A 27,815-nucleotide genomic window follows, 5' to 3' on the forward strand; every position below is an offset into this window, starting at 1 on the left:
ATATATATATAATATTAAAAAAAATATTTGTATATATATATATTTATTTTATTTGAAAATGTCAAAATTTATAATGCTATAAATATGATTTTGAGTTTATATCTCTATATTATCTGGAATAGTTTCTATCTCTCTATATTTATGGAATAGTTCAATAATGTCCAGCCTCCAAATATATAAAGATAATTCTGAACATGCTCATGTTCAGTATTTTGCCTTTACATTTTTGTAAATATCATCTTACTGCCTATAATTGGAATTCATGCTTATATCGTGAGTACAGCTTGAATCATTCTAAGAAACCCTTAATGCTTTCTCACCTTATTCTTTTGTTCATTTTATTACAATTATGGATTCACGGCAGGTATACCAACTGTAGATATTGCTTGCGGTGTTCATATTATATCACATGAATCTACTTGAAATTTTCCATGCTGTAGGGAATAATATATTATTATAATTGACTCTCAGCATTTTATTTTGCTTCATTGTAGTGGATTTATTTCTAGTAATACTACATACTACGGCCTTATGTTATAGCGGGTTTGCGGGAGAAAGATTTCTGCTCACAAATTCTTCAAATAAATATTCTGATGTACTTTAAAATCATATTTGGTATATACACATGCTATAAATATGTATGGTTAAAAACGATGAGAAAATCTGGTAATTGTAAGTGAAAAAATACCTAAAAAATATATAAAAGGGTTTTTTTTACAACAGCATTGATAGTTATACACTCCCACTCATTGCATTAGAAAGCTCAAGACAAATGACCTCTACAAAGACTGGGCCAACTTATTTTCAAATAGGAGTCTCAACTGAATTATATATGATTGAGTCTCAAGGGAATATCTGTTTAACGGGAATGCGTCATCAGAAAATTACCTATTGTTTAAATCAGGGTTATATGTTTAATGTATGTTTTTCAATATTCTTTATATTTATCTCTATTTTAAAACATTAGAAATATTGCACTTTTCAAACTGTCTCCTGGACTCATAGTTCTTGTTTTATAAAGAAGATTTTTCAACAGTCTCATTATCATCACAGACAGGATTAGCAACACCTCTATACAAGCTCAGATGCTTCCTTTAACCATGGGTGATGATACAGTTCACCTCCTCCTCCTTTCTTCACAGTGTTCAGTTAATGCTGATATACAAACAAGTATGTTCAGAGTCCGTCTATTGCTGATAATTTCCATGTGGTTGCAGATGAGAACAGAAAGCAGGAGGTTCATAGTAGGTCTAGTTGTCAGAGTGGAAATTGCAAGTTTTTTTCTTTAACTATGAGCAGCGATCTAAATTAAAAAACATGATCAAATATGTAAAAAAATATATAATTTAACATCAAAAAAGGACCTTTCTTATAAATCAGGTTAAATTTAACCTCTTAATTCTCCATTACGTACTATTACATCATGGAGTGTGTCAGAGACTTTGGAGCTCAGGACCTGACTCACTGGGCAGATGCCAACTATATTACATACCCAACGTCTTCTTTTAAAGGGAATCTGTCAATAGGTTTTTGCTCCCCCATCTGAGAGCAGCATAATGTAAGGGCAGAGACTCTCATTCCAGTGACTTGTTTCGCTACTTGCTGCATTTTTTTTATAAAATCCCTGTTTTATCTGCTGCAGATTTACCAGTTCTTTAAATGCTGAGCTCTGTACAGCCCTGCCCTCCCCACTGATTAGCAGCTTTCTGTGCACACTCAGCATAGGCAGAAAGCTGTCAATCATTGTTGGGGCTGAGGCTATACAAAGCTCATGAATATGGAGGGCTATGTGGCAGAAAATGTATTAGTCCACTAGTGATAATCTCCTGCTTATAAAATAGTGATTTTATAAAAAGTATTGAGCAGTCCAGTAAGTGACACATTCGAATCAGGGTCTCTGCCCCTACATCAGGCTTTTCACAGATTAGATGGCAAAAACATGGTGATACATTCTTTTTAACAACAATCAGCACTATTGATAATTACTGCTTTTAACTTCTTAACTGCTGCTGTCAATCACTGACAGTGGCATTTAAGTGCCACGATCCCGGTCGGGCGTTTGTTAGGCTACCCTTTGGCAGTCCGTGATACAATAGCAGGGAACCCATTGATTGCTGTGACCTGCTGAAATCTTCTATGCCTTTCATGTGGGTTCTCCTGTGATGTTCAACCTGTGGCTAAGGGTCCTAGGAGACTGTCATCTTTACAAAATATTTTTTTTAAAAATTAATCACCCTTCCTTTCCAGCTAAAAATAAAGAAATGTAAAATGAAAATAAAGAGATATAAACAATAAAAATTATTTTCTCAGCTTACTTTCACTGCAAAATTAACGCTTTAAAAATAAAGAAATTGCATTTTTTTTACCATTTCATCGCAATTGGATTTTTTTTGCCACTTTCCCTTCTTTTAGATAGTAAAATGAATGGTGTCATTCAAAACTACAACTCCTTCCACAAAAACGGCATATAAAATAAAAACATTATGTTTTTTAAACTGTTAAACTGTAATGATGGAAGGAAATGACGGCAACAGACTTTAGGTTTCCTTGTCAAAAACTTTCTTTTGCACAAAAGTGTGCTCACTCCTATCAAGATAGTCCAAGCTCAACGCGATCTACTGTTGGCACATCGATATTTCATTTTGGAGTTAGTGGTTATTGTCACATCAATGGCCAGGGACCAGCATTGTGAGATCCAGAACCCTGACTTCTCAAAAACTATTAGGACATGTTTGATTTATTTATCCACAAAATTAATTATAGGACAACCTGAATTTGTATTAAAAATCATAAAAACATTATATATGTACTTCATGTAAACATATTTTTTGCAATAATTAACCATAATCATTTCTGTTTTTCAAATTATGTTATGGGGATATTATATTTTTTGGATGTGACTAGATATTGTGGTAATAAATAAATGTGTTTTATCAAATGTGTATCTATCCATCCTTCTATCTTTTATCTATCCTTCTATCTATCCTTCTATCTATCCATCCTTCTATCTATCCTTCTATCTATCTATCTATCCTTTCCTTCTGTTTATCTATCTATCCTTCTATCGTCTATCTATTATCTATCTATCCTTCTATCCTTCTATCTATCTATCTATCTATCCATCCTTCTATCTATTATCTATTTATCCTTCTATTATCTATCTATCCATATATCTATCATCTATTTTCAATCTATCTATCCTTCTATCCATATATCTACCTATCCATCTATCTATTTATCCATCTATCTAACATCTATCTATTTTCAGTCTATCCTTCTATCCATATATTATCTATCTATATATTATCTAGCTATTATCTGTCTATCCAGCCATGCATCCATCTATCTATATCTATATATTATCTATCTATCCTTCTATCTATATCTAGCTATCTATCTTTTTTCTTTGATATTTCCAAAAAGTGTTTTTCATGTCATATTCGTATGTAGAAAATTAGAACTGCTTATTTTTATATTCTAAAGGCTGAAATATCCATCCAGTGTATCGTGAAATTAATTAAAGTTGTCTTACTATGCTATAATTAGAAAAGAGAAAATATTAACCAATACATGGTAGCTTGCACAGCATGTAATTATTACTGTCCGGCTTATATATTTTTCCCTAATAATGACTTATTCTCATTTTCTCCAGGATATAGACCTGCGGCTAACTGGATTTGATTTATAAGAAGGCAATGTGCAGTAAATGGCAGTTCCTCTGATATTGCTACTATGGAAAGCAGTATTGTCAATAGAATGTAGCCTGATAAATAGTGCTTAGTGAAGATGCTGCTTCAGTGAGTGCGAAATCAATGGAAGATTCTTACTGCGTGAAAACCCTTCAGAGATTTTCCTGGCAGGATCACATTTAACAAACCTGATACATTTTCTTCGATTGCCCTGTTTTACACTTGTGGATACAAATAATATTGCTTTCCTCTGCAACTAATGTGGGACTATGGCGTTTCCAAGGTCCAAACGACTGAACTGTTTATGGAGAGTAGCAAGGTTGCGTCTGCTACCCATGGGATTGGATGTCATGTTTCCTTTATGTGTATTTGGATTTTTACTTCACATTACAACTGTATACTCTCAAAAACTGGATGATGTGGACCCCATGGTTACAACGACTTATGGCAAAGTACGAGGCATTAAGAAGGAACTAAATAATGAAATACTAGGGCCTGTTATTCAGTTCCTTGGTGTTCCTTATGCTGCTTCTCCAGTAGGAGAACGACGTTTCCAGCCACCGGAGCCTCCAACAACTTGGGGAGATATAAAAAATGCCACCCAATTTGCACCGGTTTGTCCCCAAAACATTGTGGGAGGCAGACTTCCCGAAGTCATGCTTCCTGTTTGGTTCACCAACAACCTGGATGTAGTTTCTTCCTATGTGCAAGACCAGAATGAGGACTGCTTGTATTTAAATATATATGTTCCAACTGAGGATGGTGAGTTACATGCGGAAACAAAAACCAATGAGATTTCTTTTCTTTGAATTCTTTTGCTTTCTTCAGTTCTAACCATATTAATCCTGTATATAGGTTGCATGCCCGGTTAGTTGTTAGCATGCCGGCTTTTGATATGCATGATGCTCTTTTGTGTGTGATCCTGTTTTTGTACTCATGTCTACACTCATGTTCTCCTAAGGCACGGGTATTACAATGGAAGGTCTTTCCTCTCTCCTACCTGCCCATTGATGATACATTCTCCTCCATTTGCATGTGCAGGCGCCACAGCGTTGGAAGCATAGCCAAAGGCAGAGCTAGGTAAACGGTGTTGCATGCTCCTACTCTCTGTCATGGAGCTCCATGTTATTTTTTAGTTTTTTATTCATTTTTCAGTCAAAAGAATATCCAAGGAATGTGTCCGGAAACCCGGCAAGAAAATATGTAGAAAAGGAGGTATGTATCACAGCTACAGAAAAAAAACAACAATAAACAAATGGAAAATACTAAGGAGAGTAGGAGTCAGGAATCAAAAATAATATATATATATATTATAATGGAACAGCTAAGGTCTCTGAACTGACATTATAACAATATATTATCATAGTCAACACATTTGGATTTGGCTAAACCTACTCTCATTCTTGTAGAAAGTGATAGATGAAGGCAACGAAAGATCTTCCGCGTTTATTATATCATTGATACTTTAGTTTTATTAAGGACTGTATGCACAAGGCCGTTCACTTAGGCTTGGTTCACATAAGTGCATTTAATGGTAGATATATGGACTATAATGCCCGTTTTGACAATCGGTCACTTGACCCGAACTTACAGTCTCATATGTATCTATGAAGCTTTAATTTGGATCAGGAGACCCATGGTCAGTACGGGCATTTTGGTCCATATGTAGACCAAGAAATACATTTGTGTGAACCGAACCTTATGGGAACAGGTAACTAATATTTATGAGACCAAGTTGCCTACATGCATAACTATAATTTTCAAGTGACCTATTTCAGTCTTCCATAAAGATGTAACAGGTTTAGGTGATATACCCAATTTATTTTTTTCAAAACTTAGACAAATTTGTAGTTTACATTAATCTTTCCAGATATTTAGGCCCTAGTTCATTAAAGCAATAACACTAGAAAATGCTTTGAAAAGTCACAATTCTCCTTGTGGAGAGTGACATGCCTGGCATGCCAGTGTGAGGAGGGTTATAAGCCATACAATGTTTGTCTGAGAAATTACATATGCAAATTGTCTCTTCAGAGAGGAAGATTACTATAACTCCAATGCCACCTACCGGAAGTAGCAATGTTAAAAATCAATATTGATGCTTTAACAAGAGTTTGGTTTGGATTCTGGTTTGGCTCTTATCCTAAGTCATATAACAAGGCTCGTTAAAGGGTCGATATTGACTTTTTGGATTATTATTTCCAATAGGTGGCACTTGAGTTCTAGTCCTCTTCCTTTCTGAAGAGACAATTTGCATATTTAAAAGTCACAAAATGTTTGCGCCATTCTGAAGTTGTGCAAAAATTTGTTAGTACCTAGTAATATTAACTCTCTGGAAATTCTGGAGGACTATCATATGTCAATTTTTGCTAGGTAGGCCAGCACTAAGGATAGTGGGATAGTTATAATATTTTTAATAAACTTAATATTTTAACTATTTAATCCCCTCTGGTCAGTGATGTATATTTTTAATTGTGGATTTCAGCTACAGAGTTAGGTGGCCTTCTGTGATATTCCAAAGCTGGCTAAAGGTGGCGTAAAAAGGCCAATAGTCACAAAATTTGCAACATTTCAAAGAATTTTACATCACAGTTTTGGCAAGTAACTTTTGATGAATCGGGATCTTAAAGTATAAGGGTATATGCACACTTTAAGTATTTTCTGCATTTTTGTCTCATTTTTTCTGCTCAGTTTTGTCAGAAAAACAGAAGGTTTTTTTGTACTAGCAAAGTAAATGGGATTCCTGAAGTCATGTCAATTCTTTCAGCGTTTTTCCACTTTTTCAAATGAATGGGGAAAAACGCATCAAAAACGTATACAAAAAAGTCAGAAAAATGCATAAAACAGTGCCGCATTTTTCTTGCCAAAAGACACAGAATTTATGCAGAAATATCTTCTGCAAATACTTAACATGTGCACATACTTTTAGGCTATGTACACAAGTTGTATTTTTGCTGTGCTTTATTACGCAAATTAAAAGCTGCTTTTTACAGTTCCAGCAAAAGATTTTAGATTTCAGAAATCTCATGCACTATTGCATACACTCATTTTTTTCCTGACTGAATTGGAAAACTAAAATGTTTTTGAAGTCTGCAGAATGGCAATTCTTTCAGTGTTTTTGCATAATGTTTTAAAGGGAACCTATCACCATGAAAATGAAGTCCAATCTTTAGACTCCATGTTATAGAGCAGGGAGAGCTGCATAGACTGATATATAGTTTTGTGAGAAAGGATTCAGCTTAATCTGGGTTTTTTCCATTCTGCTTTTCTGAGATTTTGGATCCAGTGGATGGTCCTATCAGTGACTGACAGGTTTCTTTGTATAAGTGTGCATACAGTCATAGCTGTTAATCACTGATAAGACTGCCCACTGGACCCAAAATCCCAGAAAAGCAGAAAATTATATGGAAAAAACAGAGGTCATTCTGAATCTTTTCTCACAAAACTATATATAATTCTGCTTAGATCCCCCTGCTGTTTGCAGATTAGATTGCACTTTCATGGTGACAGGTTCCCTTTAACTAATAAAAAGTAATGAGAAAGTAAAAAAACTCTGTAAAAATGCTTAGTTGTGTTTTTGCAGCATTTTTAAGTGTTGTTAGCAAAAAACAAAAACTAACTTTATTAAAGAGGTTGTCCACTGCAACCATATTTTTTGCAAAACCTCCTGAGGTCATTGTTGCCTGTGAGCGGCGCTATCATTGGCCGCTCACAAGCATCACGTGACTCCCGGCTGCAGCCGGCTCTGACATCCGCTGATGTCACTTCAAGTTCTGGCTGCAGCCAGGTGTGACCCAGTGACGCACTCCCCCTAATTGATGGGATGTGGGTGGGGTTTCCCCGAGCGTCACAGCCCAGCATCCACTGGGCGCTTTCTCTCTCCTGCATTCATTGGGAGTGGGGCGCAGTGGATGCTGGGCTGTGATGTGTGGGGAAACCCCACCCACAGCCCATCAGCACGTCACTGGGTCACGCCCGGCTGCAGCCGGAACGTGATGTGACATCAGTGGATGTCAGAGCCGGCTGCAGCCTGGGGTCATGTGATGCCTGTGAGTGGTCAGCAATAGCGCCACTCATAGGCAGCAATGACCACGGGAGGTATGTACAAAAAATCTTATTTCCACCTTTTAAATTGACAGGGGCATTCTCTATAGTAGTGCACAACCGCATGTACTGTAGAGGAGCCAGACAAGTAATCTGGCCCAAAAAACATGGCGAAAAACACCATGAAAACACTGAAAGTCGGATGTTTTAAACGCAACCTTTTTTATTCTAAGAGAGCAGGTATTGGCTACTGAAAAAAAGCTGCAAAAATCCAACGTATGAATATAGCCTTAGGGTGCTTTCACACAGCTTTCTGTTTCCCCGTCGGGGAATACGTCCTAAAATTCCCTGCAAGACGGGGTCTGGACGTATGCTCTGAAAGGGCCATAGACCGCAATGGTGACGGCAGAGCGAATGTGAGCTCTCATGTGCACTTCTTTTGGGAGTGTACACCCACCGGTGACGGACACCTAGATGTAGGCTGCAGCGTCTGAGTGTCCGCCTCCTGTGGGCGTACACTCCTGAAAAAAGTGCACATGAGAGCGCATGTTCGCTCTGCCATCACCATTGCGGTCTATGGCCCTGTCAGAGCATATGTCCAGACCCCGTCTTGGGGGAAATATTAGGAGGTATTCCCCGATGGGGACACAGAACGCTGTGTGAAAGCACCCTTACAGGTCAGGCATATGGAAGTCCCTTTGGGTCTATGTTATGGATCCAAGGTCACTCTGTGCTTTCCTGAGACACCATATTCTTCAGTGGAAGCATTGCAATAAATTATGGGTAGAGCAACTGGAGGTGCACAACGTTACACTATAGGTCTTTTACAGGCTGTCTGTGTCATGTGCAATGCAGATCCATAAAATCTCTGGATTTAGTATTTATGTTTTACATCTTCTTTTATTTACTGAGCTATAGGCCTAATACAGAATGTTCTAGAAAACAGTCCGCAGTATGGAGATAAAGTCCACTGTCTATCGTTCTACTATCACATCTCTCCAGCTTAGTAAAGAAACTTCTCGGTTAGTAGATGCCTGGTAATTAATAATCTGTATGGAAACCCCTAGATATAAAGTATGCCTAGGTTCACCATAAGGAATCAAAAGGTTAAATGCCTAGAAAAATTGTTGAGTAGCAATAAAAGAACAAACAACTATTGACAGTAAAAAACACAAAGGCAACACTTATTAGATACATAGAAAAGCAAATCACTCATGTATTCTTTATCCTGTTTTGGACATAAAAGTCCAACCAAGTGGTTTCTCACAACCGGAGCAGGGACATTTCAAGGTCAAGGTTTTACCGGATGATAAGCTGTATACCACCTAACACAGTGATGGCAGGTTATCAGTAAGGCCTTTCAAAAAAAAAAAAAAGAAGTTTTAATAAATTTTTGCTTAAATTAAAAAGCCAAAAACATTTCACTCAAAACCTTTATTAATGGGCATGCCAAGAGTGTCAGCCTGTAAATAATTACTAGGCACAAACAATCACAGATTAATGGCTGGATGAATGAACGTGAACCACAAGTAATGTGTCTGCATTTAGTTCTATGAGCAGAGAAATACCACATGGTTCACTAGTTTCACAATATAATCAAAAAAGTGCGTTTTAATTTTTATTTTGTCTGGACGGATTTGAAATGATTTGTGTCACCAATAATTAATGTGGTAGTACAACATTTAAGATCTTATGAATAAAATGATATACTGGCATTGTAATTGGCATATCAAGTAGCTTGTGCTCCGTATAATTGTGTTAGATGTATCTAGTGAACGCTGATGGGTCAATTACATATTTATCATAATTATGTAGTCTAATACAAGGGTATAGGACACATTTAGAATCTGTTCTTCAAGTTTAATTTGAGTCTGTCGGCACAAAATGACTGTTCAAACCAAGCACAGGTGTTCAGTGCATCCATGGCATGGCCAAACAGCTCAGTGCATCCATGGCATGGCCAAACAGCTCAGTGCACCCATGGCATGGCCAAACAGCTCAGTGCACCCATGGCATGGCCAAACAGCTCAGTGCACCCATGGCATGGCCAAACAGCTCAGTGCACCTTTCCACCTACTTGTTTTCCATCTTTCATTGCCTTTCTCTAGTGCCTGTAAAAAAGAACTGTCAATCAAGAAAGAAAGGGTGGAGATAGATGGAAGCAAGTAAGTGGCAGGAGCACTGAACTGGTTAGCCATGCAAAAGAGGGAACCTTTGCTTGGTTTGAACAGTTATTTTGTGCGGACAGACTCCATTTAAAGCATTAGGACTAAGGAACATATACATTAAAACTAAGGAACATATACCCCATGCCCTGGCATAGTTTGTCAATCACATGTCAGAAGGAGTTTAAAGGTGCACAAGGTCTTTAACAGGGTTTTACCACTAATAATAAAATAATAATAATTTTTATTTCTATAGCGCCAACATATTCTGCAGCACTTTACATTTTAGACATTTCTTTCCTATCCACAGGATAGCTGATAAATGTATGGGTGCTTGGGACAACTTCTGGAACAACTGAGGTTCCATAAAACATTGTGTGAATGGAGCATGGCTTGGCTATCCAAGCTATACTGTCAAAGCCCCATACAGCCTACGCTCCATTCACTGTCTATAGGACTGCTAAGGATAGTCAAGGAATGTACTAGGCTTTCTTCAACAAACCCATAGACTTTGAATGCAGCGGCATTAACTGCTTTGTTCACACAGGGTACTTCTCGTTAACTGTTCCAGCAGTTGGACTCTCTCAGGTCATATATTTATTTTTGGATAGGTGATAAATGTACTTAGTGTGAAACCCCTGTAAGTAACACAGTGCAGCAATAACACTCATACATTATGGCTGCCTACCCCAAGGTCTTGTCTCAGTAAGAATTTAACCATGCACGTCAGGCACATAAAATATTCAGGCATTTGGATATAATCCCACGCCTGTGCCTCTGCTCATCTGAGCAGCTCTAGCAATCAGACAATGGGATCAATACTCTTATGCACTTGAAATATGCACATTGGGATCCATCAGAGAAGCCACATGAGCCACACAGCTTCTAATAAATGAAATCTCATGAGATACAATGAGATGCTATTCCTTTTAAGCTATTGAATTGTCAATCTAAAGATAGATGCAGATTGTTGGGTTTCTCCTCCAGGCTATGTGGAATATTTAAGACTTGACATGTGAAAGACATGAGGTTTTTTCTTTTAAAGATCATCTTTAGCAATAATATATTTACTAATCCAGTGGAAACTGTAGCATAATAATAATATTAATACATGGCATTAGCGACAAATATTGTCTTCACCGCATTTTTATTATCAAAAAATTCACACTCACAAGGTGACCTGAAATTATGGTGATGTCCGTCACTATTACTACTTCTATTATGTGGTTTCGGATAAAGCTACTCAGTCTCTGGCATTTTATGAAAGTGACATGTGAGTGAAAGGTTGCATTAATGGGTTTGTCCACTAATTGGACAATCCCTTCTCATTTGCAACATTCCCCTGCATAAAATAAAAACATCCTATACTCACCTCTGGTGCCAGCACTGTTCCTGTGATGCCGGTGCCTCGTATTCCAGGGCTTGTGAGACGTAGTTATGCTAGGTGAACCCAGGAGTCAATCAGCGTCCGCTTCACTTTCACCTCCTTCGAACTGAACTGATATCTGGAAAAAGTGAGAGCTGCTGCAGCTCTCTTGTTCCTCCGAAGGTCAATTATATCTGAAGGTAGTGAGAGTGAAATGGCTGCTGATTGACTGCTGGGTTCACCTGACATAAGAATGTCACACAAGCCCTGGGATACCAGGCACCAACATTGCAGAAACAGTGCTGGCACCAGAGGTGAGTATAGGCTGATTTTATTCTTCTATGCAGAGGAATATAGCAATCAAGAAGTGGCTTTCCGAGGAGTGGCAATCCCTTTAAAGGGGCTGTTCAAATTCATAACATTTACAGATAGCTAAAGACGTACATTCCGTACTGCTGGAATCACCTCCGCTCAGTGTTGCTAGACATGATGGCAGTAGTACAGCGCATTATGTCTGAGACCACTTAGGGGACAGATGATATAAATAGTGTATATTTATTTATTATTTTGCTTTTGAACGTTGGCAGAATGTGTATTAAATGATTAAATGTCCTTTAATGTCCTGGATCTTATGAATTTACGATTACCGTGCTTTACATTTGCCTACCAAAAATTGAACAGCTACTTAATTATGGCACATTAATTAGAACTTAGAAATTAATTAATTAGTTATATATATGCATTATAACATAAAACAAAGTGTATTGTTAGATTGCATTTTTTCCCATGTTTTTAGTTTCCCAGTGACTTATTTAATTTCCTGTATTTATTTTACAAGGAAAATTCTGTGGTACAAGCCAACGCATTTTAGGTCATATTAGCTCTCCATAATATGGTGTAGAGTTGTGCCAATGTGTCATGATTGTAAATGGGGGTACAATGGGCAATTCTACAAAGTGCTCTATAGTCTCAGACAAGGCTGCAGTAATTTACATGTCATTTGATGGTGTGCAATGCAGCAGCACTTCTTATTATGCAGCATATCAGGCATATGTAATTAGCAGCACAACCTATTACACTGACTTAGGTTCAGAGAGGCGTAAATAAAGATGCATGACTCCTACGTACCCTGAACAAACTTTTATTGCTTTTCATCATTATAAAATCTCTTCTTGTTAACAGGCGCTGGCCAAGTAAATTGGGTTTGGAGTGTGGCAATTGATTAAATGTTCTGATTTGCAAATAAAAGTTAAATGTGTGTCACTCTTTGACACTCTCGTTGTTCTGATGATTTATGTTTCACTTGCAAACGATACACACGACTTTATACTAATATCCGTAGTTTTCACACTGATTTTTTAAGATAGTTTGTAAGTTACCCTTATCTATAGAGATAGACTAAGATCAAAGGTTTTGGAACATATGAATGGAAAGAAAAGCTTTATTCTGCATGAATAAGCTGTCAGTCTACCATGTGGTAATGTAAGAAGGTAGGCAATTTAAAGGGGTTGTATGAGATTAAAATGAAACAATCTATTTTTTTTCCAGAAAAAGCTCCATCAAATCAATTGACTACAGCATGTCTTCAGCTAGGTTCATAACTGCATTAAGAATTCTGCTTTTCTTTTTTGTCGTAGGAGCAGACAAATCAAATTATATTCTCATGATAGACACCAGTGATACTCAAAGACCCTATTGACTATAATAGGGTCCAAAAGGTTTCTACTATGGTGTCCTTCATTATACCAGAAAAAAATTGCTTTAGAGGAACTCCAATGCAAAGCTAAACCTACGCTAAGCCCAATTTAGTCCTGTATTCCACAACAGTCATGTGGTAGGGTATGGAGAATTTTTTGTTCAAGCCCTGGAAGCAGGTAGCACCCATTTCTTGGTCCCTTCTTAGGCAAAGGTCACACCAGCATATTTTCTCTTATCCGAGAGAATCTGGTTGATTATGCTAATCACACTCTGATCATACTCTGATCAGATTTGATTTTCTCGAATGAGGAGAAGATGGGAAAAAAAATATTTCTCTATCTTCATTCTGTCAGTCCATCAAAATCGGAACTGCGCTCAGTTGTCATTCGAGTGCGGTCTGATTATTTCCATAAACTCATTGACTTGGATGGCTGAGTGTGATCCGAATATCGGATGCAAATCAAGCATGCTGTGATTTTTTTCCTCGGACATGTGCACGGCCCCATAGAATAACATTGCTCCGAGTGCAACTGGATTTTTTATCGAATCGCACTTGGACCGAAAATACAGTCGTCTGCACAAGCCATTATTAAGATAATTTAGTAAGGAGTCTAAAGGACTCCCTCAGGCCTCTTTTACATGTCAGTTTCTCCAGTACATGTGGTGACAGTTTCCACATGTACCGGAGAAACTTATACACATGGACCCATTCAAATGAATGGGTCTGCGCACATGTCAGTGTGTTTCCACAGATCATGTGTCTGTTTTTTTCATGCTGCATGGGCCACAAAGCATCCACACTGATGACACACAGATGACATCCGTGTGTCATCAGTGTGAAACGTACCGGCACCTGGTAATCAGCGGTACAGTTTGTTCTGTTCGGAAGTGCCAGGTGCTGAAGGCATCTGTCATCATTGTCCCCTGCTTGTGCTGCGATCATCGCCAGCAAGGAATAATGTTGACAGTTGTATTCTGCACCTGCTGTCTCCAACAAGTGTAAAAATAAGAATAAAATAAAAAATATGCTCACCTTTACACCTACTTTCCTGAAGCCCTTGTCACCTGTAAATAATATAAAAAACAACCATAATACCCAACTGTCCGACATACTATTCCACGCCGCAATCCACCTGACTGACAATTCCGCATTGGTGTCTGCAGTGACTTGAGGCGACTGCAAATGCTGAGGAGCTGAGGAGAATAACTCGCTGCAGCAAGCAGGCCCCTGACCTGCGCTGAGCTCACTAAGTGACAAGACACCGCTCATTGAGCTCAGCACAGTTCAGGGGTCCCCTCACTGCAGCAAGTCATTCTCTTCTGCTTCTCTGTGTGTGAGGTCACTTCAAGCCAGGTGAGTATAATGATTTTTTTATTTTGTTTTTATTTTTTAAACACTAGGAGGCAGCGGCAGCAGAATATTACTTTCAACAATGTCCCCTGCTGGGGCTGATGAGAGATTCCTTCAGCACCCGGAGCTTGAAAATAGTGCTAACTGTACACTGATTCCCAGGTGCCGGTATGTGTGATATTGATGCAGCACATGGTTGCTCACCTATGCCACACAGGTAGACAAGGACACGGATATCTCCGGTACTGGTTTTCCAGTAACGGAAATACCAGGATGTGTGAAACAGGCCTGATAAACAGTTTTATGACTTCCCTTATTGAAACTACAGCCTAATGTATACAGATATAGATAATACTCAATTTTTAGGTTGTCCACCATTTATGGGCATCCAATGGTCATAGGAATCTTAAATTCATCCTACTCATGGTATAACACCGTGCAGACTGTCACTTAGGGTTTCTTGCACATTGTGTATCGGAAACCAGTGCTGGTCACACTTAGTCCAGTTCATTGGAATTGAATAGAAATCTTCTATTCAGCTTTATGAATAAGACAGGATGGATTTATTTATCCTGCTGGGGCTAACTTCACATGTGTTAGATGGGAGTTGTGTGCCTGGAAAGAAAAGCACTTTCTATGCGATGTGAGCAAAACATGTGGGGGGTGTTTTTTCTTGGAATTTGTCCAGAAATGTGTAGTTATTAGTTCATTGTGCCGAATTCAACGGTGCACACATAATTTATTATTGCTTTGACAGTACATCCGGAAGCGGCTTTAGATCTTTATAATTTACTTTTTCTGAAGTTGACATAAATGAAAGTATTCTAGAACAAAAATATTGATGAAATAGCCTTCAAAATAAATTTACCTATGTAGCAGAGGCAAAGCCATTTTTAGGGTGAATTCCCATGCTGCAGATTTTGTTGCAAAATGTTCTGCAACTGGCCTATTCAGATAAATGGAATTTTCAGTCACAAAAATTTATTTCCTAGGAATCTCAGAATTTAACTATTTAACCTTAAACTTAGTGTTTTTTGTATTCAAAAGTCTTTAAAAAATGGAGACTTTCCCTTAGTTTTTATCAATAAATAAGAGATTGTAAAGGCGAGGTGAGCTAGAGGCCATTGACATCAATCTTGTTACATAGTAATGTTCTGCTGCACTTTCAACTCCTCTGAATAATATTTAGACAAAGTTGTCTCTTTTTTCTTAATACTATGCAAAATGCAAAACTAAGTATTTGACATAGAACCCACCAATTGTCAAGCCATTTCCTATGAATACAGATGTTGCATCTTTTAACAAAAAATATCTTGATGTAGCCAAACAAGAAAAGCGATGGTCCATAATGAAACAGAAAATATCTCATGTATAGTCACCCTACTTTGCAACCTTATTTTGCCTCCAACTCTCCTATGTTCAGATCGGTGGTCCTTTTCTACTGCTTCCAAGATGGCTGTCACGACTCTGTTGTCGGGTATCCCGGGGCCAGGGGCTCCTATTCTGTCCCTAATGCTAGGGGTGCCCTGGCTGGCACTGTTTCCCAGATTACTTCTGAAGATGAAGACGCCAGGGCCATGTACCTTGTCTGAGCTCCTCAATCCACCCTCAGTCTGTTCCCCCTTGCCCCAAGGAAGAGGGGAGTAGTAGTGTATGGCAGTACACAATCCAGACTAACAAGGTAAAACAAACAGGACTAAAGGAAAATACCAGTCAAACAAATATATGCACACAAACAACAAAGATTAACACCAGGAAGTGAAGGATGGGAAGCAACCAAAATAGGAGAATAGAATTAACACGCAATCTAAAACCACACAACAGTCAAAGCTTAAATCCACCAAACGCCTTATCAAATAACCACTCTCAACCACACTCCTGCAACCATGCAGCATAAGCTAGCTCTGGCAATGATAGCCTGCCAAAGCCCAGTATATATAGGAGCGGGGAGTGGCTAACATTGGACAGCTGAGAGCCTAAATGAAAGTAAGCTTCCAGGAGCTTAGAACTAATCAGATTGACCCCTCCCTGCATTGCTAAAAGAAACCTGCACCATTTAATATGCAAAAGGTTTCTAGTGAGTGCAGGAGTGGGAGGAATCAGACACTGCGGTCGTCTGGCTCCTCTCTGTCAAGGTAAACCAGTGACAATCGCCTCCACAGAAGTTTGGGAAGAGCAGGAGTACGAGTAAACCACACCTCCTCTGGCTTTCCTATCCTACAGCATAGGGAAGATGGGAAGTGTGATTTAATGGCACTCTCCATGCCACTGTGGTGCCTATTTTGGAATCAAGAGGAACGACATACCAATCAATACTGAAGAGTGAGAGTCAAATGAAGGTTATAAGTTAGTGTGACTATAGATATGAAAGATTATGTCACTTTTCAGTCCCAGATTGGAGAGTTGTTTTTTTCGCAAATGTGATGTTAAGTGTTGAGTTACAGTTTTTTGCATCACAATTTCTTTCTGCATCGTGTTGTGGGTTATTAGAAAATGCTACATCAGTATTCTAAAACATGCCAGTCAAGCATGTTGAAAATATCACATCAGTTTGTCAAACTGGGGTTACATAGGTTTGTTACTTATTTTTAAATAATTACACTGGACATTTCTAAGGTGAAAACAGGGACTAAGATAAAATCCCTCGTCTTAACTGTAATCAGCAGACTCCTACATATTTTTCTGCAGGATCTTAACATAATTGTGTTTAAGGAGTGATTTTGTCTGTTAAGTTTTTGCAGTATGTAGTTTTTGTGCTCACAGGACCAGTTGCTGTATAGCACATGAACAGTCTTTTGCATACTCTATCAAGACAATCCAAAAAGAAGGTAATTTCAAGGCATAATAGTCTTTTAATTAAATATTCTATAATATCTTTAGAGGATCCACTGAAATGATTCAAGTTTTATTAAGTTTAAAGGGAATATTCACCTTTGAAGATCTTCTGACATGTCTCTTTGACGTCATTGATGGGGATTGATATTTTATTGCATGAGATCTTCAGATCTCTAAGTCTGTAGTTGAAAGTTGTGCATAACAGACAAATCACAGTAAATGGACGATTTCCAATTCTAGAATTGAAGAACCCAATATTTCCTCATATAAAGACGAGAAAGATTGGCATTTGGTACTAAAAAGGCTGATGATTCTTTGATTTGGCCCATATTTAAGATTAACTGTACTCTGTGTTATGTAGCCAGCTAGAGAATGACATCCAATGAATAGGTAGGTCATATCTTCCAAGGCTACCCTATATGCCGATGTCAGGCTATAAACATTTTTCTCATGAATTTATTTTTCAATTCCATTTTTTCAAGAAAATATACATGTGCTATACATAGAATATACAGTATTTATACAAAATACCAAATCCCAGCACGTATCTCTCAATCTCCCTCCCCCAAATGTCCGTCACAAAACTAGACAGTTTGAGAAAAGAAGAGAAGAAAGATCAATGGTAACTTGGATAAATATTGGGGCATGGTGGCTCAGTGGTTAGCACTGCAGCCTTGCAGCACTGGGGTCCTGGGTTCAAATCCCACCAAGGACAACATCTGCAAGGAGTTTGTATGTTCTCCCCTTGTTTGCGTGGGTTTCCTCCGGGTTCTCCGGTTGCCTCCTACACTCAAAAGGCATACTGATAAGCAGTTTAGATTGTGAGCCCCGATGGGGACAGTGCCAATATTGTCTGTGAAGCACTGTGGAATTAATGCCACTATATAAGTGAGTAAAATAAATAAAAATAAAATATACTTTCAAAATCTCCACTTTCGTAAAATTGGTCAACTATGGTCTCCAAACCTTTCAAAATAAATCCTATATGTGTTTGGACTAGGGTTGAGCGAGTATGTTCTATGCGAGTATGCTCGGGTCGAGCTCCAAGTATTTATAGCTGCTCGGTGATAAGGTTAAATCACTCCCGTGTGCATGATTTGCGACTGTTTGACAGCTTTATTACATGTGAGGAATGTGTAAGAAATAGACATTCCTCACATGTAATAAAGCTGTCAAACAGTCGCAAATCATGCACACGGAAGCGATTTACCCTTATCACCAAGCAGCTATAAATACTCGGAGCTCGGCCCGAGCATACTCGGCGAAAGGGTTAATAGAACATACTCGCTCAACACTAGTTTGGACACATACCATTTCTTTTTTCTCATGACTGTTTTCAAGTCGACACTTAAAAAAAATCCACATTTTGAAAGATGGACCCTTCTTAGTTATCCATAGCCTTTTTAGGTGGACTATATAAATTCCCAATCTTTTATAATACTTGGGGCTCTCATTTCCTTAAATATAAGTATTGAGGCATTCTGTAAGGCATTGATTGAAACTAGCCAGTTACTAATTTTAACGGAGATCTATTTAGAATTATGCAAAAGTCCTTCACCTTTTGTAAGACTGCTGGGAAGCTGAAGGAATTTGATTTTCTTGCAGCTCACTTTCCCTTCCTTTGGATTGGTTTTGACAGAAGTGATTCTTACAAGGAAGAATATTATTAAGTAATTGCAGACAAAAGTGAATCATAATACTGCCTAATGCATGCAGAGTAAGGCGTATATCATTGATATAATATTATTAGCAAAAGATTTAGGGTCCTACTCGAGACTAGTGTGTTATACAAAGGGTCTACTGGAATAACATGCACCGAATTCATGAAGGGGCATGTAACTTTCAGCTGCTGTGTGTCAGCATAAGAAATTTACTCCAGTCACAACCTACAGTACTTATTTTTCTCAATTTATGGCTTGTGTAGTCACTTTTTGTCAGCCATGCTTGGCCATACTCGTCCACTTTAAGCTCTGCCCGTTTTTCAAAAAGTTGGCAAAGCTGGTGTAAAAATGCCAAAAGTTGCAAAATGTTTGTGCAATTAAAAGTTATGCAAAAATTTGGCTTCAGTTTAGACAGGTGGTGCCAGGATTTTTATTAATAGTTGATGAATCAGCCCCAAAGTTTCTTCTAAGGAAAAACATTAGCAAAATTTGGAAAGATAAATTTACTTATCTATTTCTTATATTAGTGAAGTTTTCAGAATGTGGTGCTCCCACAACCATACATAACTACGTAGGATATTATGTAATTCTATATTGACAAGTTAAACAACAGTGCTGTCGAGAAGTAATTTGTGCATTTCCTTTATCCCTGCTCTCCTCTTTAGTTATCTATGTAGATGATATATATTGTAGCAAAAAAGTAGCTAAATTATTTCCTGTTTGCTTATTTACATAGCCTATTGCCTTACAATCTGTTGACACTTCCTGTATCATGTTCACACTATTTTAAGTTTGGGATATTTTAAACTAAAATTAACATTTGTTACATAAATTACTGAACTTTTTAGGAGAATTTACGAGAATATAATTTGACATATCCTCTTGAATCCTTCTGGTGCAATTTCTATGAGATCTACCTATGAGTCATCGCATCATACAAATGCCGTGTAAATCATCATCAAACTTTATAATTTTGAGCGTGCTTGGAAAAAGTCTTGTGAAACAGCTGCTGCAGGAGGAGAAATGTGGTATTACTTAGCTGCCAGTGAAATGAATGGCTGCTCATGTAATGGGTGGGCATACCTAAGTCTGCTAGTGGCAGACTGATATATAGCAGCTCTGCTAGTGCCGTGGTAGAAAGACCCCCTATTATAGTGTCCATTTGTTTTAATTGGGAATATGGGTAGGCGTTAGCTTCATGAGACAGCACTTTTAGATTTGATAACGTTGCAGTCTGGTTTAAAGCTAAAACATGTAAACCTGCCATCAATATAGAGTATGGTAAAAGAGAAGGCGTGCAAAAAATCACTTGTTTGAAAGCTGGGATGGGGGATATCAATAAACCTTAAAGTGTCAATCTCATCTAAGGTCCCTACTCTACTCTTATACTCACCTGCTGCCGTCTTCACCTTTTATAGCCACCACTTCTGCCGGTCTTCTTCAGTGTGTGACCTGCCGGATCACTCCAGTGTTTCATGGAGCAAGCTGGAGGTCACTCACAACTCAATACAAGTCTAGGAGAGCCTTGTTGTGGCTCTCATTGACTTGGATTGAGAGTTTGTGACATCACTTCTGACTTCCGGCCAGTCAGAAGTGATGGTCACAAATGGCACTGCAGGACTGGACGGTCCCCGAAAAAAGGTAGAGATGCTGGAGAGTGAATAGAAGACCCGGGCCGGAGGTCTTACATTAAAAGCACCACTGCAGCGTTGCAAAAAAAAACACTCTGGAGAGGTGCTTTAATCTTTAAGTAATAATAAGGTCTGTATTATTTTGTCAATGTATTTCTATATCGAATCGATCCATTCATTTGGAGACTAAACCAAGTAATAGTGGTGTCCTTATTATTTTGCCAAGCCAGTTTGAAATCTTACCGATCTAGTTATCAGAATATATGTCCTGATGGGAGATTGGTACGATCTCAAAATGTGTTCACAAACTAATAAAGACTCCACGCTTCCTTAAAGAATAAGGCTTCATTGATTTCCTCCATCTCAGCTTAGCACTGACAGTACACTTCTTTTTTCATCCTTCTCTTCATCTATGGTTAATCATGGTTCTACGTGTCTTGGAAGCACAGACTGCAGCTGGGCATTCAAGAACATACCAACACACCGAAGAGTGAACATGGGTGTTGTACACTTCGGGGCACACTTTGTATGAAGAGCATTTTCCAGGTCCACATCATTAAACACAGGGATGCCCTATATTTTGTGTTTTTACTTTTTCTCTATTTTTCTCCATCAGTGAAGAGTAAGTACAGTATGCTCTTATTTCATTGGCTTTGGCCACTGAGTAATCCTTGTACAAATACAAACTAGTCAATATGCTCGCTTAATTTCATGAAGCCCACAATATTCTTAAGAATGGTCAGAATAATATAAGCAAGTGCAATAAAAATACTATTTTTGTGTTTGGAAGCCCAATATGTTAATATAATAGTTCGCCAATTTGATTGGTACAACTTTATTACACTACTGACTATTTTATAAAATGCTTAGACAGCAGACCATAGCTTCTTCCCTTATAGGCTTTCCGGTTAGGATTGATGATTCATTGCTAAACTTAAACAGTTTAGTACATACAATATCCTATACACATTTCTGAAAATAACCTATTAAAACCACTTGAAGAAAAATAATCTATGCGGCATGGCCATCATACATAAAATTATTTTCTTCATTGTAGTTGACACGTGATGAAATTGTTGAGAAGGCCAGAACACATAGACAATTAGATAGAATTACCTCCGTATTGTAACTTTTTATGAAGTACTGAAGATATTACAGCTTGGCAGCTCAATTTGCACTCTTCTGGCACTGATGACTAGAAACTGTGTGGTTTAGAAAATTATCTGAAAACTTCACTACAATTTTAGTATTGCCTTGGTCAGGCAAAATTCAGCCAAGTTGGCTTACTATATCTAGTTTTTTACAGAAACACTTTGGCTGAAGATGCGGGAAAATGTTAAATAAAAACGATTAATTTTAGAAATAACCAGAATTTACTAAACTTTACTAAACCTATTTAATAATTTGATTGCTATTTTTCTGATGTCAGATCACTACTTTGCACTTTTTTGTTTGACTTTAAATCAGTGTAGACTTTATAGAATGCCACAAAATTTGTTTCGTAGCAAGAAACAATGTGGACTCTAAAAATAATGCGAAAAAATCAATCCTGATATCCACTATAATATTTCAAATGCACCATAGAAATAGTTATTCTCACAGATTAACACTCCACCTTGAGTGATAAACTTTGGGGGAAATTCATCAAGCTAAATGTGAAAGAATTCTGGCACAATTTGCATCAAGTATTTTGTGAAGTGTTTAATGTGTTTTAGACATTTTCTATGGCTTTCCGAACAAGCCATTTGCTGAAAATAGTTGTAACTTGCTGGAAAGGGTGTGACTTAACATGTGACACTGAGTGCCAGAAATTACACCAAAATTTCTTGCACAAAGTAAGCCAGCTATTAAGTTGTATAAACTGAGGAGCCTACTCATCATGGTGCTTATGCCAGAAATTTGGCATAAACATCTTAATAATCGCAATGTTTTTGCGCAACTCGACACTTGCTCAAAAATGTTGCAACTTTTGGCGTTTGCATGACAGTCCCAGCCAGCTACGCCAATAGGGGTGTGGTGTGGGTGGGATAGAGCACAGTCACACCCTCCCGTCAACCTTACCATAAGTTATGTCACTAAAGTGGTGTCACTCACTCCACAAATTTATGCCAGTGACCGGTTGACCTACATTTCTAGCGGAGTCGCGTTCTGGAAATTGCCCCCTTAGACTATACAGTCTAGAGACTCATCAGATTTACTAAACAGCATGAACATCCATGATGAAACTGGCACATTTTAAGACTGTCGAGTCTAAGTTTGCCACACCTAAAAGTTACACAATATTGATAAATATACCCACAAAAATTCTACTTTACAAAATAAACTATTGTTGTCTCACGTTTCTCATGCTGAGCTAATAACCTGGAATATACATATGTAATAAAAATATGTGTCACCAGGAAAAAAGAATAGCCGCAGATTAAATGTTGAGAATTTAGTAGAAATAAAATGTTTGCAAATATAGCAATTATAGTTTGGTTTTATCCAGTTAAACTTGTGTTTTGGTCTATGTTATCTTTTATATACAGCGGAGTAAGGAGGTGAACTGTAGGCTGTTATTAGCATTTTCAGCATGACCAGTATTAAACAATCTTCCTTATTTTGCCCATCAACAGTAGATAGATACCTTCTGTGTTTTTTGATATGTACAGATTGTAGATTTTTATTACAAACACACAGCAGAAATTTTGGTTTTAGCCATTATAATCACAAATATTAGTAGCAAGTTAAAAAAAAATTATACACTCATGACATGTTAGTACACAACCTATGCAAACCTATGAAAAAGAACAGTAATTAGGAACTTTCAAGAGGTTTTTATGCAGAGGTTTTCAAGGCCCAGACTGAATGGCAACAACTGTATCCACTATGCAAATAAAAAGAAGTTTAACAATTTAGAAGGCTATGACATTCTTTTCCCCATTTGGGTTGTGCGAACATAAAGGAAATCTGTCACCTGTTTTTTTGCCAACTAATCTGAGAGTAGCATAAGGTAGGGGCAGAAACCCTGATTCTAGCTATGTATCACTTACAGAGCTGTTTGCTGTGATTTTGATAAAATCAAACTTTTCTCTGATGCAGATCTAGCAGTTCTCTGAATGTTGAGCTGAGTAACCGCGTCCACACCACTGATTGGTAGCTTTCTGCCAATGTCCAGTGTACACAGCAAGCTGCCAGTCAGTGGTGGAGGTGGAATTATACACAGCTTATGAATATGCTTGACTATATGGCAGCAGGTTTACTAGTCTTATAATAATAATCTCCTGCTGATAAAACAGTGATTTTATCAAAACTACACTAAGAAGCCTAGGAAGTGATACATCGCTGAAATCAAGGTCTCTGTCTCTACATTTTGCTGTTCTCAGATTAGGCGGCAAAAACCCAGTGTCTGATTTCATTTAAATAAAGATGTTTCCCTCCTTACCTCCCCTCTTGGCTCCACAAATTTCAAAATGAGTGATCGACTTTAAAATAAACTTTTATATTACCCTGTTGTGAGATGTTTATGCTGTCTATGTTGTGAATCGGTGGTTATAACCTGAATTGCAGCCTGAATATCGTAATAATGTATTAAATTTGTACAGAGAACAAAAGAGTCTATAACCAAATTTATGGAAAGTAAAGGTGGTCTGGCACCTAAAATGTATTTTCTATGTATCCTTACACCCTAATCATTTTTATAATTTATTATCATATATTTAGTGTTGTTTACTTGACAATGATTGTCCTCGGACAACCCCATTCTTAAAGATGACAATATCTCTTACTCCAAAAAATTGAGTTAAATATATTGTGAAAATCTCAGATTTTCAATTTTGCGTTGTCGATTTATTGCAGAAATATTCATATTTGTTGCTTTTAGAATGCAGTTTGTGAAATCTCTGATTACAATTCAACTTTCTTCAGATTCTTTTTTTTTTTAAGTGGGTGCTTTATGTCATCCCTCCCTTCCAAACACTGTCAATCACAGCTTAGCAGTTAACTAGCAGTCTTAGATGCTGCAGAGCTGTTATAGGCAGTATCTGGGAGGAAGGGGTGAATGCACAAGCCCCAAGAGAAAGCTCTGAAGGAATGTCCATTTGAAATACACTCAGAGATTTCACATAGTGCATTCCTAAAGCATCAAATGTAAACATCTGCAAAAGAGGGACATCTGCAAAAGAGCCAAATGAAAAATAAAACAGCAGAGTCAGATGAGCTCCGAGATTTATACAAGGTATTTTACTCAATATTTTGAGCAAGTGACTGATCTTTTTTAAATACTATGTTCCTCAGTGTAAACTAAAAGTGACACTGGCACCGTTCCAGTGTTCCAGCCGGGTCTCCAGGGGCTTGTGTAGCATTGTTATGCCATGTGAACACTGCAGACAATCAATTGCAGCTAATGAGCTGCAACTCTCGCACTTTTTTCAGACATCCGAGCTTCATATGAAGGAAGTGTGAGTACATCTGCATATCAGTGGTCACTGATTGACTGTAGGGTACACATGTTATAAAATTGTCTTGTGAGCCCTGGGAGAACTGGCACAAAAGTCACTGGAATGGCACTGGAGTGAGAGGTGAGTATCTGTTATTTTTATTTTACACTGGGGAATATGGTATTTAAGTAGGGGTTGTCTGAGTAGTGGACAACTTCTTAAATACATGTTTTAATTAAAGTGATTCTCTCATGTCAAAAAACACGATTAATCTGTAGATATCGGCTTAATCTTCAGGTTAACAACATTCCAAAGCCCTGCGGTTGCTGCACTGAATGCCTGGTTGTGGGGAGTAAATGAGCTTTAATCCTGTCAGCAGCCTCTGGCTTTCAGTCATAGACGCACAGCCAGCTCAACTTCAGTCACGTCTCAGTACATAGTGAGCGGTGGCTGTAACTACATCCCGGCACTGACTGACAGCCGGCTCTTCATTAAGGCACTGCTGAGCCGGCTGTCATTCAGTGACATTGGTTACATCCACTGCTCACTGTGTACTGAGCGGTGACTGAAGCCGAGCTAGCTGTGCCTCTATGACTGAAAGCCAGAGGCTGTCCGGAGGAATAAAGTTAATTTACTCCCCGGAACTATAAATCTACAGATTAATCACATATCTGCTGGTTATTAGCATTTTTTGACATGACAGGTTCTCTTTTAATTTTTTTTTTCAACAAAATATAAATAGTTGTAGTGGTGCCCCTAAGTCAACAGCGACATGCCGTCTGTCGTGGGCTTTCTTTGTCACCTGACTAATGACTTCCCTCAATCCTAAATAAAAATAAAAGTCAGCTAAACATTTAATTATTCCCTTGAGTTGTTCCCGTTGATAGACATTTAGTGCTATTCATTTGAGTCTGTGCCTCTACGATTTTAACTATGTTAATGTGTCTATCAACCTTTTGTGTCCATGTGAAAGACTTTTATGATTCAACCTCAAGTCCTTTATTTAAGAGCTTTCTGCAGTTCCGTTTTTGTCTATGTCAGCAACCAGCTTGACAAATGGAATTTATTAGCTGCATAGTACCTGTAACTCTGGTATAATTAATTATAGGAAGATTGGACTCGGGTCTGCTTTTGGATTTTAAGATTTTTTCTTTTCAATGCATTTATCCTCATTCACTGGGTCATGCTTAACTCCATCTTCACTGGAGAATTGTGCTACAAAGTTTGTCCTCATGAATATAAACCTGTAGCAGCATATATCTTATCAGAAGGTCAAGTGTAAAGAGCCCTCAGGGCACAGACATTTTTGGTTGAGTTCCCTGCAGTGCCAAGGATTTTATAACTCATATTTCTGAACAGTATTGGCAAGGGTGAAATTTTAGTTTTGCTAGTGTCATATTTAACTTATTGTAACTTCTATGGAACTTCTATAAAAAAAAATCTTGTGTCCTCCGAGACATCACTCATTTGTAATGTAGTCAGCTTGTGTGGTCTGCATAGTACTTGACGTACATGCCCCAAAATTTCAAGAACCAAGTCTCTTGTAAAATGAAATTTAAAAAATATCCACGGCACTCAAAATGTGCAGGTTCACGGACAGTCAGCCTCACTTTGATCCACACTTTCCAATCTGGCTGTGAAGAAGGTCCAGTTCCGGCAGAAACGTTGGCCATATTGCCACAACTGGAGTTTTTTTTTGCTGCCACTTCAATGAATTAGTCCACCACAAGAAAGTGTCTGAGGACGTGAAACAACTGTTAGCTGCTACTGAACATTTCCCTCCCGTATATTACCTGTATCCACCTTATGTAGATAAATGAAAATCTTGGATGAAGATTTTTGTGGTGAGGGTCTTGAATATACCTCTCTTCATGAAGGACTTCAATGAATTATCTTATATACTTCACCTGAAAATTTTGAGTGGCATGAATATTTTCTAAATTGGATTTTGGGGCTGTTATTCCTATCATTGATATCCAATGTGATAACTAAATCTTATAAAATGAAAGCTGCACTGTGATTGGTTGCCATGTGCGATTTTGATAAATCTGTCATAGTATTATCTCAATTTCGAACTTAGTGGTGCCGAGGCTATTTTCCTGATTTTTTTGTACCTTTATCATATTCAGATATGTTATAGTAATGTCAAATGATGACATACTGTCAGATCTAAAGAGCCTTATATGCTTACATAAGCTATATTCAACTCTATCTTAAAGGAGTTGTTCCCTTTCAGTAAATTAATTTCTCCAGCTGCAGGTTAATACAAGGAACAAACTGCTCAGTTTGCTTGGGTCCATCGGCAAGTCTCGGCCGCTGCTCCTGAGGACCGGCAATGGCTGCGGCACTGATGTCACGTGGACAGCATGGCAGCTAAGCAATGCACTCAGTGGCTATGAAGGGAGCATTTTGTCTACACTGGCAGAGCTGCTGAGCTCATTAATCGGCAGCCATGCTATCGAGGTGATGTCAGCATCGCTGCCAATGATAGACACCAGGAGCACTGACGGAGTCTCGACAGTGGACCCGGGGAAGGTGAGTACAGCGCAGTTTGTTTTTTTATAATAACCGGCAGGTGGAAGATTAATTTTTTGAAAGGACACAACCTCTTTAAAGCAAAATTGTTTTGGAAATTAATCTTATATTTAACTGAAAATATGGTTTACGGCAATTATTAGGTTTAAACACCAGAAATATACCTGTACCATTTGATGCTTTAGATCATATTTGGTAATTTGCAGCAAGAATTTAGATGGCTGTATTATTATATTTTGCAAATGAATATAAAATATTATTTTTCATCAATGTGTTGGAACTAGTGTTGAGCGAACATGCTCGACACTGCTCGGTACTCGCCCGAGCATCACGCTACTCGGGATGTTCGGCGAGCACCGAGCATTTCCGGGTTACTCGGGCGGGAGCTCGGGTCTCCGCCCTGCATGTTTGGCGCTCTTTACAGA

At 38.1% G+C, this 27,815-nt stretch overlaps 1 protein-coding gene across 7 annotated transcripts in view; it reads left to right on the forward strand.

Annotated features, from left to right (window-relative positions):
• Nucleotides 1-27,815, forward strand: part of NLGN1 (neuroligin 1) — a 1,206,163-nt gene that overhangs the window by 475,120 nt on the left and 703,228 nt on the right. For 4 of the 7 annotated variants that reach the window (XM_073674920.1, XM_073674922.1, XM_073674919.1 and 1 more), the window contains exon 2: nt 3,653-4,451. In XM_073674920.1, coding sequence (XP_073531021.1) covers nt 3,959-4,451 — 493 coding nt within the window. In that variant the 5' untranslated portion in view covers nt 3,653-3,958. Of the gene's footprint in view, nt 1-3,652; nt 4,452-4,844; nt 4,905-27,815 lie in introns of all 7 variants that reach the window. The other 3 variants (XM_073674916.1, XM_073674918.1, XM_073674915.1) reach the window with 1 other exon arrangement.

This window comes from Phyllobates terribilis, unplaced genomic scaffold (genome assembly GCF_046119375.1).
Source record: "Phyllobates terribilis strain yellow unplaced genomic scaffold, ASM4611937v1 Scaffold_3__8_contigs__length_932513732, whole genome shotgun sequence".
Taxonomy (NCBI): Eukaryota; Metazoa; Chordata; class Amphibia; order Anura; family Dendrobatidae; genus Phyllobates; species Phyllobates terribilis.